The sequence below is a fragment of the Prionailurus viverrinus genome, chromosome D2, assembly GCF_022837055.1.
Source record: "Prionailurus viverrinus isolate Anna chromosome D2, UM_Priviv_1.0, whole genome shotgun sequence".
Classification (NCBI taxonomy): domain Eukaryota; kingdom Metazoa; phylum Chordata; class Mammalia; order Carnivora; family Felidae; genus Prionailurus; species Prionailurus viverrinus.
Genome location: NC_062571.1, coordinates 68,710,351 through 68,730,007, shown reverse-complemented (window position 1 = coordinate 68,730,007; position 19,657 = coordinate 68,710,351). Strand labels below are relative to the sequence as shown.

The 19,657-nt window shown below is 45.9% G+C and overlaps 1 protein-coding gene across 1 annotated transcript in view; it reads right to left on the bottom strand.

Moving 5' to 3' along the window:
* Positions 1-19,657, bottom strand: part of RBM20 (RNA binding motif protein 20) — a 195,877-nt gene that overhangs the window by 50,050 nt on the left and 126,170 nt on the right. The window contains exons 2-3 of the mRNA XM_047826515.1: positions 2,981-4,058; positions 1,508-1,569 (exon numbers count right to left, since the gene is read on the bottom strand). Coding sequence (XP_047682471.1) covers positions 1,508-1,569; positions 2,981-4,058 — 1,140 coding nt within the window. The remainder of the gene's footprint in view (positions 1-1,507; positions 1,570-2,980; positions 4,059-19,657) is intronic.

The following is a 19,657-nucleotide window of genomic DNA, read 5'->3' as shown; positions in this document are numbered from 1 at the left end:
CCGTACCCTAAGTTGGTTAAAATGGTGAGTCTTACGTGACCTTTACCGCAACAAAAAAAGAGGGAGCCAGAAAAGGGAGACCCTTATGAAATTAGTTTTTGAGTTGCGATCAAATATACATAAAATTTGCCATCGTAACCATTTCTAAGCGTACAGTTCAGGGGCATGAAGCACATTCATACTGTTGTGCAGCCGTCCCCACCGTCCAAGTCCAGGATTCTTCGTCTTGCAAACCGGAAACTGCCCCCATTAGAAAACAAACACCCCTCTTCCCCTGCCTGAGCCCCTGGCTGCCACCATTCTACTTTCTGACTCTTGCAGCTCCTCCTGTAAGTGGAATCATCCAGTACATGTCCGTTTGTGACTGGCTTACCTCATGGACCACAATGTCCTCAAGGTTCAGCCATGTGTCGCTTCATGTGTCAGAAGTCCCTTTCCTCAGGCTGAATGATATTCCCGCGTAGGGATATAACACATTGTTTACCTATTCATCTGTCGGTGGACATTTGGGTTACTTCCACCCACTGGTTATTGTGAATAAGAAAGGGGAGCCTTTGGAATGTGCTCATTTCAGATCACTTCACTCCAGCAGGCTGGTCACACCCTAGGTCATGTGACCTCTTCTCTGCCCGCGTTACCACAGCCCCCTGCTTACTGGTCTGCCCACAACCCACTCCTGTCTATTCTCAGCCCAGCAGCCAAGGCCCCGCTCAGTGGAGCCAGAGGGCACCACTCCTTTGTTCAGCCCTCACTCTCAAAGCAAAACAAAAGTCCTCACAACAAGCCCAGGAGCTCAGGACCAGTCCCTGGCACGTCTCTGGCTCCTCACTCCAGTACTCTGCTCTGGTCACACTGCTGCTGTCTGAGCATCCCAAAGCCACATCAAGTTTCCAACTTGCTGTTCCCTCTGCTGGGGGTACATGTCCGCCAGACAGCCAGGGGCTCATTCCCCACCTCCTGAGGTGTCCTCACTGAGGCCTTTCCTCGGCCACCCTATTTAAAGACCAGGGGCTCCTGGGTGGCTCAGCTGGTTAAGCGTCCGACTCTTGATCTCAGCTCAGGTCATGATCTCATGGTTTGTGGGATCAAGCCCCGCACTGACAGCGGGGAGACTGCTTGGGATTCTCTCCCTCTCTCCCTGCCCCTGCCCTCCTCTCTCTCTCAAAATAAATAAACTTTTAAAAAAAGCAATAAAATAAAATGCAAGGACCAGCCCCTGCAAGTGCACATGTGTATACACACACGCTTCCTGCCCCTGCCCTGACGCTGTTTTCTGCTTAGGATTTACCACCAGGGATGCTATATAATTCACTTGCTTATTTTCTTTATCATCTGCTTCCTGCCCCCCCAACCCCCACCATTAAGTATAGGCTCCTTGAGGACAGGGTCATTTTCCTGTTTTGTTCTCTGTTTCCCCAGCACCTAAAAAAGAATGTGCCACACAGTAGGTGCTCAATGATTACCTGCTGAACACATGCACGGACCTGTTCTCTCGGCCAGCACTTACTTTTCAGAGAAGACCAGGCATTTCTGAGCATGTAGTTTCCCTTTCACATGCAGCTCCCAGTCCTAAACCGGAAGGAAAGGAAAAATGACTGAAGCAGAACTGAGTCCATGAGAAGGTAAGGGATGAGTACAGGCTTCCCCATCAGGCAGGAGGCTCAGAGCCCAGAAACTGGACCAACCCTGCAAACACATCTCCCTCTGCTCCTCCTCTCCCTCCTGGCTCCTCTCCACACCTGCCTTCCCATCTAGCCCTCACTCCATCGGCCAGACCCGCATATCCCTCGCTCATCGTGGACAGAAGCCCGGAATCCCAAGTCGGGTTCTCTCCTCCTCTCTCCGGGCACCCTTAGTCCCATGGCACCTCCCACCTCCCACTCCCTCCCTCCTCTCCCAGAGAGACCCCACCCATTTCTACGTCTGGTTGGGAAAATCTGAGCTGCAAAGCCTTAAGAAAGGCTTATGAGATGAAATCCGCCATCACCTCCCAGTGTCAGCCAGCCCCCTCCCCGTGGGTGACGGGGATGCACCTGCACAACGTGACCCAAGCAGAGGTGAAGGACACACTGTGGTGTGACTTCCATTACATGGGGATCACTATGCTCTGCAGATGGGATGAGAGAAGAGAGGCAGCACAGCCCAGTGCTCAAGTGGCACCGGTTCTGGGAGAGCCAGACCCGCATTGGAATCTCCACTCTGCCACTCTCTAGCATTGGGGCCCTGGGCAAGTCCTTTCCTCTCTCTGGGCCTCGGTTTTCTCATCTGCAACATGAGAATAATAATAGTATCTACCTCCCAGGATTACTGTTGACATATGGAAAGGATTTAATATATGTTAGCTGTCCGAATCATTATTGCTCTGGAGTATTCCACTGCATCACTAACACGTTTTGGCGGGGGATGGGGGCGTGGATTTATACTATAATGAACCTTTGCTTAAGGGGCCCAAAGCGTATTACAACCACTGGGAAGGTACGATGAGGCCCCATCTCTGTCTTGCAGATGGGAAGCTGAGGCACTCTACAAAATGTGTCCAGATCTCACCTGAGAGGTGCTCTCTTGCCCTCATCCAAAATTCTTCCAGCGTTTTCCTCCCCTTCCATACTCCGTACAATGTACTCTGGGCATACCTCGCAGGAAGAGTCCTCCTCAAGGAGGCAGGAGACCAGGCCTTGAGTCCCTTCTCTGTCACCCAGGTGGGGTCACCTGATCCCCGACTCGGCCACAGCTTTCTCATCCATAAACATGGGAAAGAATCTCTTCCTTGCCTTAAAGCAAGGGACTGGCCCTGATACATTTCTGAAATGAATTTTGGTTCTAACCCCTATAATTTTAATCAAGGGAACTGATGGCAAAATGCTGCCACCTAGTCCCCGAAGGTGACAGTTCCTCGCTCTTGAGTAGCAAAGAGCAGGGTTGTGGCGGGGAGCACCCCCGGGCTCCAGCGGTGGCTCCCAGGCTATCTCGCAGGACTCACCTTCAAATCAAACACCTTCTTGTCGCAGATGCTACAGATGTGTGGGAGGTGAAGGGGAGCCACACCGTGAAAGTCATTCAGCTCATGAGCCTGCAGGGGCCGCACGGACAGCATTGCCTGCTCCTCCTTGGCCCGCCTCCGGGCACTGCTGAAACCCTGTTTGCTGTTGTTTAGCCGACCCCCAAAAGAAGGAGGGGTCCTGTCTGGGGTGGGCTCCTCGGGGTCATAGAGCTCATAGGGCTGGCTGGGGGGTGGAGGCCACAGGCTAGGGCCTGCTGTAAGATCGGGCTTGCTTTGGCCAGAGAATCCGTGGGGGGTCTCCCATTGGCTGTTTGGACCCTGCAGCAGGGGACCTACCTCGCCTTTCATGCCCCCGGCCTGCTCGGCCGCAAATCCACCTGCCACATGCGACCCTTGGGAGTTGGGTCCGTAGAAGTCCTTGGGAAAGGCAGCTTGGCCATCTTGCCCTGAGTGGCTGTAGTGCCCTTCATAGGTCACATTGCCCGTGGTAGAGGCTGTGGCTGGCAGGAAGCTGGGCTGACTGTCTGTTTCAGAGCCATATGCCTGGCTGGAGTTGGCTTTGCCATACTCATAGAATCCTGCTGCAGCAGGGGCAGGCCCAGTCTTGCCAATGCCCAGGATGACTGCTGGCTGGGCAGGGGTCTGAGGCAGGACTCCACTGAAAGGATGCATCACCACCGCATTGGGGGGTTGGCTCACAGAGGGTACCGGGCCTCGCGTCTGGCCTGGGGGTGAGAAGGCAATGGCATTCGAGGGAAACCGGGCGCTGGGCATGGCCGCAGCATGTTGAGGCACCCCCGTATGGCTCTGGGGGGCGCTGATCACAGACGGATGCCTGAGCTGGTTGAAGAGAGGCTGGGACATGGCCACTTTGGAGAGGACTTGGTTCAGGACCGTGGCGGCTGCGGTATTGTTGGTGACAGCTGTCTGTGCCAGCTTCAGCCGGTGGAGGGTGAGCTGGGCTTGTAGCTGGGCCAGCTGGAGACTGGCGGGCGAAGGAAGCAGAGGGTTCGGGTTACTGACCGAGAACGGGTTCTTGTCCAGGAGCTTGGCGGCACTGCAGAAACACAAAAAGTCTAGATGCACAGCTAGTTTTCACCCAGGGAACAAGGGGCTCTTTCTTTGTTCATCTGTGGTCCCCACGTCTCATATAAAACCCAGGGCCCACCTATATATGAGTCTGCAAAAAGCCTGTACTCATGCATACATGTCAACGTTTTAAAAACTCGGATGGAAAAATTATTTTATGACAGAATGGTCAACCTCACTGCTAATCAGAGATACAAGCTATCACCATGAGAAAAAAAAAAATTTTGCCTAGAAAAATAGCATTTTTTTTTTTTTTTTTTTTTTTTTTTTTTTTTTAGTAACAGCATTCAGGACTGGTAAGATAAGGTGGAGTGGACACAATGGTATTGATAATCTACATTTGTGTGACTTTGTTAAAAGATAGTCTGGTAATATCTACTCATTACAACATACTCTTTGACCCAATAATTCAATTCTGTAAAACTATCCTAAGAAAATGAGCTAAAATGCAGACATAACTTGATGCCCAAAGATGTTTAATAATACTACATTATTCAAGAGTCCAAAGTTGAAAATTACAAATATCTGATAATGGGGGTGATGGGAGGGTTTAAACAAAGTACATTATACCTATATAACAAGATGTTAAGGAACCATTTACTATCGTAAATTTCTACTTTACTCTGTAATATTTAAGTCCATTCAAAAAAGTGCACCCAACACCAAGGTTAAGATAGAAAACATTCCAGCCCACTAAATCCCCCTTGGTATCTGTTCTCTCCGTTCAAGCCCTACACCATCTTGCCAACAGTAGACACGGTTGTGAATTTGGTCAAGTCACTGTTTGCAACAACAACAAAAAATTAGCAACAGGAGTAAATCCATATAGTCTATATGTGAAGTGAAAGAAAAAGCAGGCTACAAACTTGCATCCAGAGTATATCATGTGCATTTTTGTGCCAAACACATTTTCATCCTGATCCTCATTTCACATCCAAAAACAAGAATCAAGGTCCCTTCAACCCACTCTCAAACCCAACTGGCATGAGGAATAACATAAAAATTGCAAGCGAAGAATCTGAATTTGAAGTCGTCAGCAGTGGCAGGCTCTCACAGAAGCTTATTGTGGGGGTGCTCTGTCTGACATGTGCCTCTCATGGCAACTCTATTGGTTGGTTATGGGAACTCTGTTGGTTGGTTATGGTGTTTTCTTGACCAATATAAGATTGGATGTGTGGTTACCATTGTCAGGGCCCTTTTGTAAGACCACATTTTCTGCGTCTTCAGCTCCCCTTCTGGGTAGTGGGTAATCAGGGAAATGTGTTTGGGATGTGGATGAACTAGAATTTCCAGGACTTGTTAAAATGGGAAGAACAGGACTGCGCACTTGAAACTGGGATTACCATGGAGAACCCAGTCATACATTCAGTATGGGGAAGAAACTGCAAGGCAGGGACACTTCAGACAAGGTCCGCACTGTCATAGGTTCTGTACAGAAGTCTGATGGAACAAAGAAAAGAGTCTGGGAGTGGGCACGGTGAGGAAAAAAGGGGAGATGTGAAATGTGTGTGTCATGTCACAACCCTCCCATTTTGGAGACATTGTGAGGAAAGAGAGCTTCTGCTAAGGCCAGCACTTTGCACTGCTCTGAGAGAAAGGTGGGGTGCAGGGAGGAGGTGTGGAGGTGGTAGGGAGGAAAGGGAGCAGGAGAGAGCCTAACATTTACTGCACGCAATACTCCTGTGTGATCAGTGCTCAGCCTGTCATCCCATTTGATAGCTCCATTAGTCCTCCAGGGTAGAAAATGTTCACCCCAAATTTGCAAAGTAACAATCTAAAACCAAGAGAGATTAGGTGACCTTCCTGTGAACACTCAACTGTTGGTGAATACAGGTGTGGGATTCAAACCCCAGCCAGGCTTTGAAAAGAAGAGAAGGGGCAGATGTGGTTAGGGATGCAGTTCTTCAGCTATCCCTGAGGACACCCTCTCCTCATGGGCTGCTCCATGGCTCTGTCTGAAGTGAGTTCTCAGAACATCAGACACACCAACATTCAAATACAAGTGCAAAATACATGTCAGAGCCAGATGAAAATGATTCTGGATTACTCTTTCCCATTCTGTGAGAAATCGAGAACTTGTATAAGTCATTAAGGAGACGTCATCTTCACCCAGCCGGCAGCCCTACTGTGCTCCCAGGACAGAACAGGTTGACTGCATTTGAAGATATTGGAGGCCTGGGGGAGTCACGGTTAAAGGTGATTACAAACCTTTCCTCCTCTGGGTAGTTGTGCTGGGTGCAGCCAAGCCTTGATGGCCCCAGTGTGGCCCAGGCACAAATCATGGCAGCCACAGAGGTGGGGAGGCGCTAATTGTCTGCGTAGGTGAGACTATGAAGGGAAAGGAGGGTGGTCAAGAGTCTGATGATAGATTTCTACTTGTGTCATATTAAGTAGCTGAGCTTTAGAAGAGCAATTAAGCTTAACTCAAAACCCTGCCCACACAGGGCCAACCGTTCCTACCAGATTTGTCCACAACATAGCCAGTCCCTGCTAACAAGGCGATAATGAGGTGCCAACTTAGTTTCCATGACCAGGGTAAGACAAGGTTGGTTTTGTTTTTCCCAGAGAAGTCAGCTGTATTTTCTAAAACTGTGTTCTGGGCCGCAGGGAGTTCTCACAGGAGATGCCCCTTTGCCTCGGAAAGAACACACGAGGAAGAATGGTCTTTCCAACCAGGAAAGCCAACCTTGCTGGGTATTTGTAGGTCAGCCACAAGAAACAAGTGCTCTTCTGTAGTACGGCCCAGGTTACAGAAGTTACCCATTCAGATGCAGCATGAAATGAGAAGTCTCACTTGATTTTCTTCCCAACATCTGCTGTGTCTAGCAAATTCAGATTGTCTCCAACCTTAACCAGCCTTAAGCAAAAGCGATTTCACATGAATCATCAGAGCCAGATACCTCTTTTGAACTAAAGAGGCTTAAAAAGGAAAAGACACACCATCCTATTTAAAAGAAAGAAAGAGGGGCGCCTGGGTGGCTCAGTCGGTTAAGCTTCCGACTTCGGCTCAGGTCATGATCTCACAGTTAGTGAGTTCGAGCCCCACGTCTGGCTCTGTGCTGACAGCTCAGAGCCTGGAGTTTGCTTCAGATTCTGTCTGTCCCTCTCTCTCTGCCTCCATCCTGCTTGCGCTCTTGTCTCTGTCTGTCAAAAATAAATAAACATTTAAAAAAATTAAAAGAAAGCAGAAAATAAAGCCCTAAAATCCTTAGCCTACAAAAGTTAATAACCTAAAATTCAGGTACATATAACAATCATATTTCTAAGCCGAAAATTGGGCCATGTGATGGCTGGAACTAATGTCACCTTCTTATATTCCTGCTATCTGAGTCTGTCACTGTTACATCACTTAGCACACCTGGCTTTGTGTTAAAAATATTGCTTATGGGGGTGTTTGCGTGGCTCAGTCAGTTGAGCCTCAGACTTCCGAATTCACTCAGGTCACGATCCCAAGGTCATAGGATCAAGCCCCACGGCCAGCACCTTACATGGTAAAGTGGACTTTGCAGATGTGATTAAGTTAAGGGTGATGAGATGGAGAGATTATCCTGGGCCCAATGTAATCACAAGAGTCCTTATAAAATGGAGGCAGGGGGATCAGAGTCCGGGAGAGAAGATACGAGGACAGAAGCAGAGGTGAGAGACCAAAGAAGATGCCACACTGCTGGCTCTTGAAGATGGAGGAAGGGGCCATAAGGCAAGGAAATGAATTTCCCCTAAAGCCTCCAGAAGGAACCAGCCTTACTGATACCTTAACTTTGGCCCAGTGAGACCGACTTTGGATTTCTGACCTCCAGGACTGTAAGATATGAAAGTTGTGTTGCTGTAAGCCACTAAATGTGTGGTAATATGTTACAGAAGCAACAGGAAACTAATATAATCCAGCAGGAAAATTAGATGTAAGAGAAGCTTCCACTCAGAGAGGCAGTGGTGGGGGTGGGGGGTATTGGCCCGATCTTGCTGGTAATGAACAAACTCATGACCACCTCCCCCGGGGTCCTAGGAAGCACAGATCATCTGACTAGGTGTCCATCTCAAGACCCTGTGGCAATTCTTGCTGGGAGCCAGAAAAGCCCAGAGATCTCTTCCTTTTCAAAGCTTTCTTTACCCAGTTGCGTTAAGCTTTGAATTGCAGACTCTTAAGGATCAAATCATCCTCTCACCCCCAGAACAAAGACAGAAAGTAATCTGCCCAAAGCCAACTAGCTGGGTAGCAGTAAGACCTTAGCGAGAACCCAGATCATCCAAACCAGCTTCTAGTGCTTGACAGAAAAGCCTTACCTCTGAAAGCCCTAAATAAGTCCCAGAACTATCTATTTCACCAAATTATCATCTCCACCCATGTTTATCTCCCTGCCCTGTTCAGAGAGATACTGACTACCTTTGATATACAAGGCACTCCCTGAGCACCAGGGAGACATAAAGCTACAGGCCCCTTCTAGAATCCCCATAAGCCCTGCACAGGGGATAGCAGGGGAGGGGGTGGGGGCAAGGTTCTCTGTATCTGCCACATTTCTTCCCCTAAACCTGTACAGTGATACAGTTTGCAGCCAAGGAGTTGAACCACGGACCTGGGAGCAGGGAGTGCCGCACGGGGAGTTATGTAGCCTGGGCATCTGGCACAGAGTTGGAACCGCCTATCACTCAGCACAGCCACTGTGACTCACCCAGGCCTCTGCAAGGCTAACTGCCCCCAGGGATGAGGTTGCCTTTCTGAGCCATTCACTGTTAGGAAGAATTCTCGGTGCATAATTACATCAAAAACTTGGGCTCCAGGCTCACTTAGACAGCTTTTTTAAATTAAAGCAGCATTTCTCTCAAGAGTTGTAAAAATAAAATACAACATAAAGGAAAACTAGTTGCCTTTAAATGCCAGGATATTTAGGAGAACCAGATGAAAACTGTTTCTAATGGTTTAATTCCGTAGTGTTGAAAGGATGGGCAACATATTGTGTTCACTGGGAGAGCGAAACAGCTGTCTCGGTTTGAAAATGCTCATTATTTGTCCCAAAGCTCTTTCATATGTTATTCTGAGTCCCAAGCAGGATGCAATGATGGGTTAGTATTTGTGCACAAGGAGTGAGGCAGGGCCGTTCCTCGGTTCAAGTCAGGGACGGTCCTGAAAATTCAGCAAGATTTTTGTGACATAATCCATCCGGTTCTGAAAGTAAGGGAGAGCAACCAAGACGCGGGCAAGGGGCTGTTGGGCCTCTGCTCAGAAAGAGTCCTTCAAAGGGGCCAATGGGGCATTTATGTGTTTGTTCATACAGCCCACATGGATGGAGTGTCTGTTATGTGCCAGGCAATGAAGCTAGGTGGTGGGGATCCAGAGATGAACAAAGACGACGTTCCTGAGATCGCAGGGGAGACAGAGCAACACAGAGGGTGTTGAGTATTCTGAAACCGCCTAAGCACAAAAACAGTAAGGCACAAGAGGAAGTGGTTCAAGCCTCAGACGTCTTAGAGAAATGTAGTAAGTGAAAGAAAAGGCTGTCTCAAGGGCTGTCCCCGAACTCTGAACAAAGACAAACATTCTGGACTAACTGATCTAGCTACAGATGCAAAGATGCATCCACTGTTGGTGAAAGGTAGCTGTAGGGTGAGCTGTGGTCGGAGACTCAGGCTTCCAGCTGCCTCTTACTGGTTGTATAGGTTGTATGATGGGGGAACATCGCTTAATTTTTCTGACACTCAGAATTTTCTCATCTACAAAACGGGACGGTAATCTCCACCCAATGTGACACAAACCTGGACAATCAGAGCCCCTGGCCATAATGACTGGCTCAAGGATGGACACTCCCTGACATTTTGTTGGAACTTCTGGAAGACAAGCACTCTTTGGTCCTGCCATGACTGAGTTGCTATACTGGTTAAATTTAAGGCACCACTTAAGGAAAACCTGCCTGAGAATAAAGCCGACCCAAAGACACTGGCCTGGGAACAGCGGCACGGGCAGCTCCTGAATGACCTCATAGGGATACTTGGAGCCAGTATCCCCTGCATCTGCTTGGCCATTTCTGTACAAGAATCAATGCATTTCCTTTATTTGCTTAATAAAAATAATGTAATAAGAAAGCCAACCTACCTGAACGTCTGTTTTTAATCCAGATGGTTCCCCTCCATGGCACCGCGTTGACTCAAGAGTTCCCTGTCACTCTCCAGGTTCCTCTACACAGTGGACTGACCATAAGGCCCCAGCAGCTGGAGCTCCAGGGTCACTGCAGGGGAAACTTGGGCAGCCACTTTGGTGGGATTATCTGCCGACCAGAGACACCTGCTTCTTGGAAGTTTGAGACACAGAATGCTCCTCCCTTCTTGGTGGAATAGGAGCCTGTACCATGGTCAGTAGGCCAGGGTGTGAATGGGGTGCACGAGTAAAGTCCTCACAAGGGCACGGGATACACAAGAACCTTTTACAGGTACACAGATCCAGCTCTGGCCACACAGGTGCTCCTGTGAGCAGGTGATATAATGCCGTGACCCTCACCAGGGGACAGTTTCTAGCTGACTGAAACACCATTTTGTTTCCCAGCACCTAATGGGCCATTTCTGCTACACTAAGAGCTGGCTTTATAAAAGGCATTAATTATCCTGTTAGGAGAAAAGAATCATTATTAAAAATACAATGGTTCTTAGTCTTCATTCATGTGGAGCAAAGGAGGGTATAGAGTGAGTGCCAATTGGGCTGTGGACTGCCTTGTAGGACACGGGGGTAGGAATCAGGCATCGTGAGTTCTAGGCATAATGTGAGGCTTGTCAGCTGGGTCACAGTGGACAACAGGCTCCAGCCTCAGTTTCCTCAACTCTAAAAAGAGAAGTCACAATCTTTTCTTGTTTACGTTATGAGGATTGACATGGGATTAAGAGTTGCCAGACCCCTCTGTAAACTGTTAGGTGCTGTACAGATGTCCAGAACATTATTGGAAAGAGAACATTCTCTGTGTGGTCACAACACACCCTTCCCTTTTTGAAAACATTCCTCTACAGAGGAAGTAATATTGTCACTCAAGTCCTTGCAGATCATCTCATTGCCACTAGGATTCGGGGTGGGATGAGTTAAAATCAGTTCAGCCATATTTATGGAGTAGCAGCCATATCAATATGATTGTGCTCTGCATTCTGGACGGAGGCAGGGATGGGAAGGAGCACTGCCCAGAGGCTGAGGGCACAGGTTTCAGAGTTCGTGTCAAAATGGGTTTGAATTCCAGTTTGCGACTTGTGAGCTGGGGGCTGGGGGCAAATACTTAATCCTCTCTCACCCTCAAGGTCCTCATCGTTAAAGCTGGGATGGCTACACCTGAGCAACGGGCTTGTCCCGAGAGTTGGGCCTAAATTGTTCTTCGTAGTTCCTAGCATACAGTAAGCATTCACGAAACAACGCATCAGTGACCGTTACTGCTACTAGTCTTTCTACCATCGTCATAGCCCTGAGCATCACTATTACCATCACCGTCACTGCTGCCATTGCCGTCACCATTACGACCCCCTACTGTCGTCACCATTACCATCACCATTATCATCACCGTTACCATCACCTTTACCACCACCATTACTATTGTCACTCTATTATCATCACCCATGTCACTCCATCAGCATTATCATCTCTATTGGTATCGCTATTGCCATCACCATTACGATTGCCATTACATCACTATCTCCATCACCGTTGCCATCACTGGCATCATCAGTGCACATGGCAGGTGAGCTCTGCCAGGGCAGACAGATAGAGATGGAAGAGGAAAACACAGAGAGATGTAAATATGGAGAGGAGGGAAGTAAAAACAAGGGTGGACACCTGCTGAGAGAAGAAGCAGGAGTGTGGATTGGGACTTGGGGAGAACAGAGAGAGCTAACAACAGCTGCTGGGTAAACTGGTAAGTAGTCAGCAACAGATGGAAAGGGCTGTGGATTAATAACAAAGACGGCCGCAACTGAAGTTCAGCCGTATAGATGTGTGTGGACTCACAGCGAGCTTTGCCCTGGTAATGTTCAGCCACCCGGAAGCAGAAGCCAGGAACCACAGCCCAGGGCACAGCAGTGCCTAAGCCAACCTGAATGGACACATTTTCAGTTAAGCACAGTATCTTCCAAGATAACCCAGCAGGGGTTTAAATTCATTTCCACTTCAACACAGTTCCCTTTCCTGGCCAAGCAATGAATGTGTCATTTCTTCTCATGTGCTAAGATATAAAATAGAATCCAGGCAAGAGAGCTCATGACCAGGTGAGAGAATGTTTTCCAGGTTTGGTCACACCTTCACTGTGTGGCCAAATCAAATAAAGGGCAATGCTTAGGGCCGGGGCACTGCTGAGTCCTGCCCTTCCATTGTCTCCTGGGAGCCGAACTTCAAATCCTAAATTCTTGACTCTATTGTAACACTTACAAGCTAGGTCAGGACGTGAACGACCGGGAACAGTCCCTAAAGGCCAGGTTACAAAGACAAAAATGATGATACCAGGTAATATTGGAGCTAAGGTTCAAACTCTAGCTGACTGTCACAAATGTTAAGAGCAAGAAGAGGCCTTAGAGACCGTTTCTGTTTAATGCACTCATCCTACAGAGGAAAGAAGTGAAACCCAGTGAAGTTGGTGTGGTATGTGATCACCCAAAGTCACAGAGCTGGCTAGAGAAGAGGGAGACTGGACCCTGTGTCTCCTCATTCCTCAGGGCTAATGTGGCTTCTAGTCTTCTCCTTTGTGAGAAGAAGGAGGTCATACATTTTTTGATAGTGCTCTTCTTGGTAATGACAGAACTACTGGATTATCACTTAGCGAGGCCTCTGTGAGTAATATCAAGATTACTGGGTCAATGCTGGCGTTATCCCACGTGTGGGCTTTAGCCATGACATTACCATAGAGTGATCTGTAACAGCGCGGCACGTCTCGGAGGCATTCGTAACAGCGATGATAATCCTACCATCTCTCTCCTGTTCCATGTTTTTTTAGTTAGGTTGTTAATCAGTGTTTTCTTTCACCTCATTAGCTATCTGATTTCCAGGATGACCAAATGGGAAGGAAAGTCAGATATGACCATTTCTGGTTTACATTACAAAGACTGAGACCAAAAAAGGTCTTCCGGAATGCCCGAAGGCATCCAGCAAATAAGGGATGCGGAGCAGGGTATTACTTCAGGCCAGGATTCTACCCTCTGCCTACACATTCATTAAAGAGCGCTTCTAAAACCACATTCCTGGCTCTATTTCTTTGGATGTGATTTGTTTTACAGGGGTTTTGGTTTGTTTGTTTAAAGGTACTAAAATATAAAGAATTTTCCTCTATTCTGTGGTTTTTCTCCCAATGTGTCACAGTATTTTATTTTATTTTTTCTGGCTTTATCGATATATAATTTTAAGTTTTTTAGTCAAGTAATCTCTGCACCCGGTGTGGAGCTCAAACTCGCAACCTTGAGATAAAGAGTCGCATGCCCTTTTGACTGAGCCAGTCAGGTGCCCCACCAGCTTTATTGATATTAACATTGTGTAAGTTTAAGGTGTACAAATAATAGTATGACAAATGCAGATATGCAAAATGACTGCCACAGTAAGTTTGGTTAATGATTTACGATTTTATTTTAAATAACACATTTGGTGTTATTAAATGAACAGTTTTCTGTACCATTGTACTCTGTTCCACTTTCATCAGAAGATTCTCAGAACCAGGGATGTGCAGTCACCAAGGGGCCGCTAGCGGTTCCATAACTCACAAGAGAGGCCTGACTTTCCTGCTGGAGTTACTAGAAGTGCTCAAAATGTGCACCAGGGAACCAATGATGTAGCAAATGCAGAGCAAAGAAGAAATATTCTGCTAATGTCACAACAGGAAAGACTTGGAGCAGAGACAGAATTAATGTCAACTTATCCACCAAGAACCATGTATTCATTTCTTTTTCTGTTCCTTCTTCTGTGCCAGTTTTCTTTCTTTAAAATATCCTTGGGGCACCTGGGTGGCTCCGTCGGTTGAGCATCCCACTTCGGCTCAGGTCACGATCTCACGGTTCGTGAGTTCGAGCCCCACATCGGGCTCACTGCTGTCAGCACAGAGGCCGCTTCAGATCCTCTGTCTTCCTCTCTCTCTGCCCCTCCCTGCTCTCACTCTCTCTCAAAAACAAACAAACAAAAAACCTTAAAATAAATAAGTAAAATAAAATACCCTTTAAAAAAAATTTTTTTTTTAACGTTTATTTATTTTTGAGACAGAGACAGAGCATGAACGGGGAAGGGGCAGAGAGAGAGGGAGACACAGAATCGGAAGCAGGCTCCAGGCTCTGAGCCATCAGCCCAGAGCCCGACGCGGGGCTCGAACTCACGGACTGTGAGGTCGTGACCTGAGCTGAAGTCGGAGGCTTAACCGACTGAGCCACCCAGGCGCCCCTAAAATACCCTTTATAAAATGATAGTCCTGTAGGTCGTAACTTATTTTTAATATTCACATTTGGCTTTGTTTTCAACTTTAAAACCTTAAAAATATGAAGAATATAACAAATCTTTATCATCTTTACAAGTTCACTGCCTGCCCATCACCTCAAATTAACAAATGCTGTGATGATGGTAATTTTTTCCCCCTCAGATACTTTTTATTTAAAAAAAACCCAAAACTATACAGATAAAGTGGAAGTCCCTTTTGAGACTCTGCCCAGTCTAATTCCACCTCTACCTCCCTAGTGACATCCACGTGTGGTGCGTCTCTTTATCGATCTGTCTCTCTCTAAACATAGAATAAAGTATAAAAATAAGAGACTTATCTATACCTGTGTGTGCTCATAAACCAGCATGCAGGACAGGGTTCAGCAGTATTTCTCCTAAAGAAAGAAATGCACATTCTCTCAAGTTTCTTTTAACACAGTAGGGCCTGCAGGCGGTGTATGGTGAAGTAAAAAAAAAAAAAAAAAAAAAATTGCTGAACTGGAAATTGGAAGACCCAGGTACCACAGCGGCTGCTTGCTCCCTGTGGGACTGGAGGCCAGTTAGTTTCCCTTTCTATGTAGAATGAGAAAAGCTGGATGAAAGGACCTCCAAGATCTCCTCCACCTTTGAAATCTGAGAACTCTCAGGTTTAATTTCCTCATCTGTCAAGATAATAATTCTGCCCTGCTAAGTTGCTATAAAGAACAAACATGATATGCAAGCACTCTGTAAAGCAAGCTGAGGTTGATGACAGAATCAAATAATATTAAATCATAATATCATAAATATTATAAATAAACACTATTTAATAATAGATTGTTATTTGTATATACTATATGATGTTAGTAACATCATATAGTATGTAATTGATATACAATAAATGCAAAATACTACAATTTATAATTTATTATTGTTACGTCTCACAAATTAAGCGATTATAAGCTACCGGAAATACCTTTTAAGAAACTATTGTCATATACGTGGCTCAGATAATATGTGTTGCAGGCCAATCAGCATGAAATAACTTAATTTCTTCCATCCCTGTTCTCCTGGGCAGTTTAGCACAAGAAGAGGCTCTCTTGACTCTGTCCATGAAGATTCAGTGATCCAAATACCAAAAGTGCCTCATTATAAGATGTTCTCTACAAAGGCATTCCACAGACCAAAGGAGCCTTTTACAGTGAAATTCAGCTCAAATCTCTTTCAGGGCTGGAGTTGGGTTTGCCTGAGACACAATTTTTCAGAAAATTCATGTTGGGCAGAATTTCACTGGTTTTGTGCAGGCTAAAATTAAGGGAGTTGGATTGACTTCTGGGGTTAAGAGAGATCTTTGTTTTCTCAGTAACATAAAATAGGGTAACCTCTCAACCAACAAACTTTTCTGGAGAACCTCAGTCTTTTGAGATGGAAAAACAAGCTGTTTGAAATGTATATTTAAAAACTGCTATACAAGTTCCCCAAGGCACCAAATGTTAACGTTTATACATGCAAATGTAGTATTTAGGGGTTTATAGGCCAAAATTGCCCTCCTGAAGGACAACATGCAAACAAACATGAATGCCTTCGCATATGTTGTTCCCTCTCCCTAGAAAACCTCTGCCTATTCCCCCTCAGGGTCCTTCAACATGCTGCTCAGATGGCGCCTCCTCCAGGCAGCCTTCTCTGACTCCTGCCCCCATCCAGTGTGTGCTGATGTCCCTTCTGTGATTCCCCAGAATGCCTAGCTGCTCCGGTAGCCTCAACTATACTCTCTTCTAGCTCCTACCACCCTCTCTCATAATCGTCCATTCAATGGCTCATCTGATGTCCTCACTGCCCCGTGATTATTTTGAAGGCAGGAATTATGTGTTCTATTTCATATCACAGTATCTGGTACATGGTTGGTGTGTGGAACCATTAAACACTTCTGTACAAGTACACAACTGTTCCATGTGTATGTGTGTGGACTTAGTAGTTGTGTATCATATTCTCAATTTGGCTTCCTGGCTAAATGTTTCATATATGCGTTGCTACGAGGCTTTAAAGAGGAAGCTCTGTGGACAATATGGATTAGATTCAGTCTCTGACCACCATCAGAATTATGTAAATACCACAACCACACAGAGTACAAAATTCTAAAATATTCAACAAATAGACAGTGTTTCCTTTTAACTGAACCTGAAGAAAATGCGATTTTAGTGTGTGATCTGAGAAGATGTAAGTGTCTAATCTACATGATTCTGAGATAAAACACATGCTCTGGGAATGGCCCCTATGTTCTCCTAACTTTATTTTCGGTAATTTATATCACTGAGATTTTTCTGGTAAATGTATAAGGATGGTCATAAAATGCAAGCCAATTTTATGCTATTTATTTTATTGTTATAATTTTTTTAAATAGGTTTCATGCCCGGCAGGGAGCTCAACCCAGAACTTGAATTCACAACCCTGAGATCAAGACCTGAGCTGAGACAGAGTCAGAGGCGTAACGTGACTGAGCCGCCCAGGCGCCAACCCCCCCAAGGCAATTTTAAATCAAGGTAAAATTTCAGAATAATTTTTAAAAATTAAAATTCTCAATCAATACAGCTGTTCTCTTCCCAGAGTTGTCTATTAGCCTGGACATTTTAACCAATGTGACTTAAACCAAATACTAGAAGTCTATACGAAGCTGAAGAGGCAGTGTGGGGTAGTTTGGGTGGGGTAGCACTGTTTGGCTCGTAAGTAGACCTACTGCTTAACCAGGCTTTGCCCCCAATAACTGTACATCTGATTGTGGCCATTTCACCCTGTGGACCTTAGTTTTCTCATCTGTGAATGGGAGGGTCAGATGAAACATTTTTAAGGTCCCTTTATGCCTTATGATTTTAGGATGGTGGGTGTTTTCTTAAAGCTGTCATTGATGGCACAAGGAAAAGTCAAATTAATCTGGTCATGGTACAGTGATAGATTTCTGTCCTGGGAGATCGGAGTTTCTAGCCTTTCCCCCTCCCCCAGCTCTGGGTGACTTCAGAGAGAGGCATTTAATCTGCACTAAACAAACCTGTCTGTAAAATGACAAGGTGAAATGAGGGCAGTGGTTTTCAAGGGTTAGGTGGGCACTGGGAGGGCTTCTTCTAACACAGATGCTGGACTCGCCCCCAGCTGCTGTCTCAGGAGGTCCGGGCAGGGGCCTGAGAATTTACTTGCATTTCTAACAAGTCCAAACGATACTGATGCTGTACTTTGAGAACCACTGGGCTAGACTATCTTGAATCTACCTTACAACTCCAAGAATCAATGGTGAGTTACAAAGCATTCGGTAACAACTGTATTTTTAACAAGCCACACCTGGGGCGCCTGGGTGGCTCAGTCGGTTAAGCGTCTGACTTTGGCTCAGGTCGTGATCTCGAGGTCTGTAAATTTGAGCCCTGCATCAGGCTCTGTGCTGACAGCTCAGAGCTTGGAGCCTGTTTGGGATTCTGTGTCTCCCTCTCTGCCCCTCCCCTGCTCGTGCTCTGTCTCTCTTGCTGTCAAAAATAAATCAAACATTAAGAAAAAATATTAAAAAACAACAACAACAAGCCTCTTCTATCTCCTAGGCACCCAATACACCAACAAGGGGCCCCCTTTTGCACAGGGGTTTCAGACACTGCAAGAGTAACATCCAGGGCACTTGCCACTACTCTACCTACCTTCCTTTAAGAGAGTCAGTCGACATGTTCAACAATATTTGGCCTCCTGGAATCAAAACACTCTGGGTTCATAAAACCTCCGGCAATCTAATTAGTTCGTTGACTGGCTTAGCGTCATGTTATCGGTTGCTGAATAGGAAAAAAGCAAGCTCCATTCACTCTGAGTTCACCAATACAGAAAATAGAAGGATCAGACTCCAGAATGTCAAAAATTCTTCAGTCAAGCAACATTATGAGAAATATCAGCAGAAAGTCCACCTTCCAAACTCACCCTATGCTAACAAAAAGTGTTTGACAAATCATCTTTATTGTTAAACTTCAAATGTGGTGGCACTGAAATCACTTGGGGTGTTTTTAAAACACTAATGCTTGGATCATATCTCCATAGATTCTGATTCACCCGAGACATTGGGATTTTTTTTAATGTTTACTTTTGAGAGAGCACAAGCAGAGGTGGGGGCAAAGAGAGGGGGACAGAGGATCTGAAGCAGGGTCTACACTGACAGGCTGACAGCACAGAGCCCAAACGTGGGGCTCAAACCCACAAACCCCGAGATCATGACCTGAACCAAAGTCGGACAATGAACCAACTGAGTCACCCAGGTGCCCTGACACTGGGATTTTTAATAGCTCCCCAGGAGAACTATTGTGAAGCGAAGTCTGAAGGCTTGCCAGTCTATAAAGGAATAGAATCAATCTGTTCTTCATTACTTTGAGCCACACAAGCCATTTTTGTCACCACAAGCAGCATGACCATTTGTTTTCAATTATACTTAAGAATAAACACTGAACTTTTTATAAGCCCACAAACACAGTGGGCAATCAACCGATTTTTCTTAGCTATACACTGAAGCGTCTCTCACATGGTTTGATAAATATTTTTTGTGGCAAGACTTTCTCCACAGTACGCATATAGTTTCTGCTGTAGACAGCCAGATGATGATTGCCACGGGTGACCCTAGCTTTCTAAATTTTAAACACCTTGAAGACCTCATCCATGTCCTAAAATCTTTCAAATTCCTGAGTGTCTGCCTGGCTCCGTGCCGGGCAAATTAGAGGCACTAAACAAATACTTATTCAACTCACTTGAATTTATGACCGCCTCTAAGCATATGGGAACGGAGGTCTTGGACGTGTATGCTCAGCATTTCATTGTGAAGTATGAGGCATACATTTCCTATGTGTGTTGGGATCATGCACTATTTAATTCTGTTAAATTCCTTAGAGCAAATGAGAATATTAAGGTTGGAACGTTATAAATACACCATGGAACTATTTATTTGAGAAAGCTTCCATTTCCCAATGTTGATGAAGTTTCTGGTGCCCTTAAGACACATACCTTTCTGACTACAGACAACAAATCACAGGTGCCACCCAAGGCAGAGAATATTATCTGTAGGTTACTTCTGGCTTTTGTCTCTATTTAACACAGCTGTGGCCATAGGAAAGCTACCGAAGGGAAAAGATAGAAGATAAAAAGCAGCAGCCATCAGATGCAGCCATCTTGGTTAC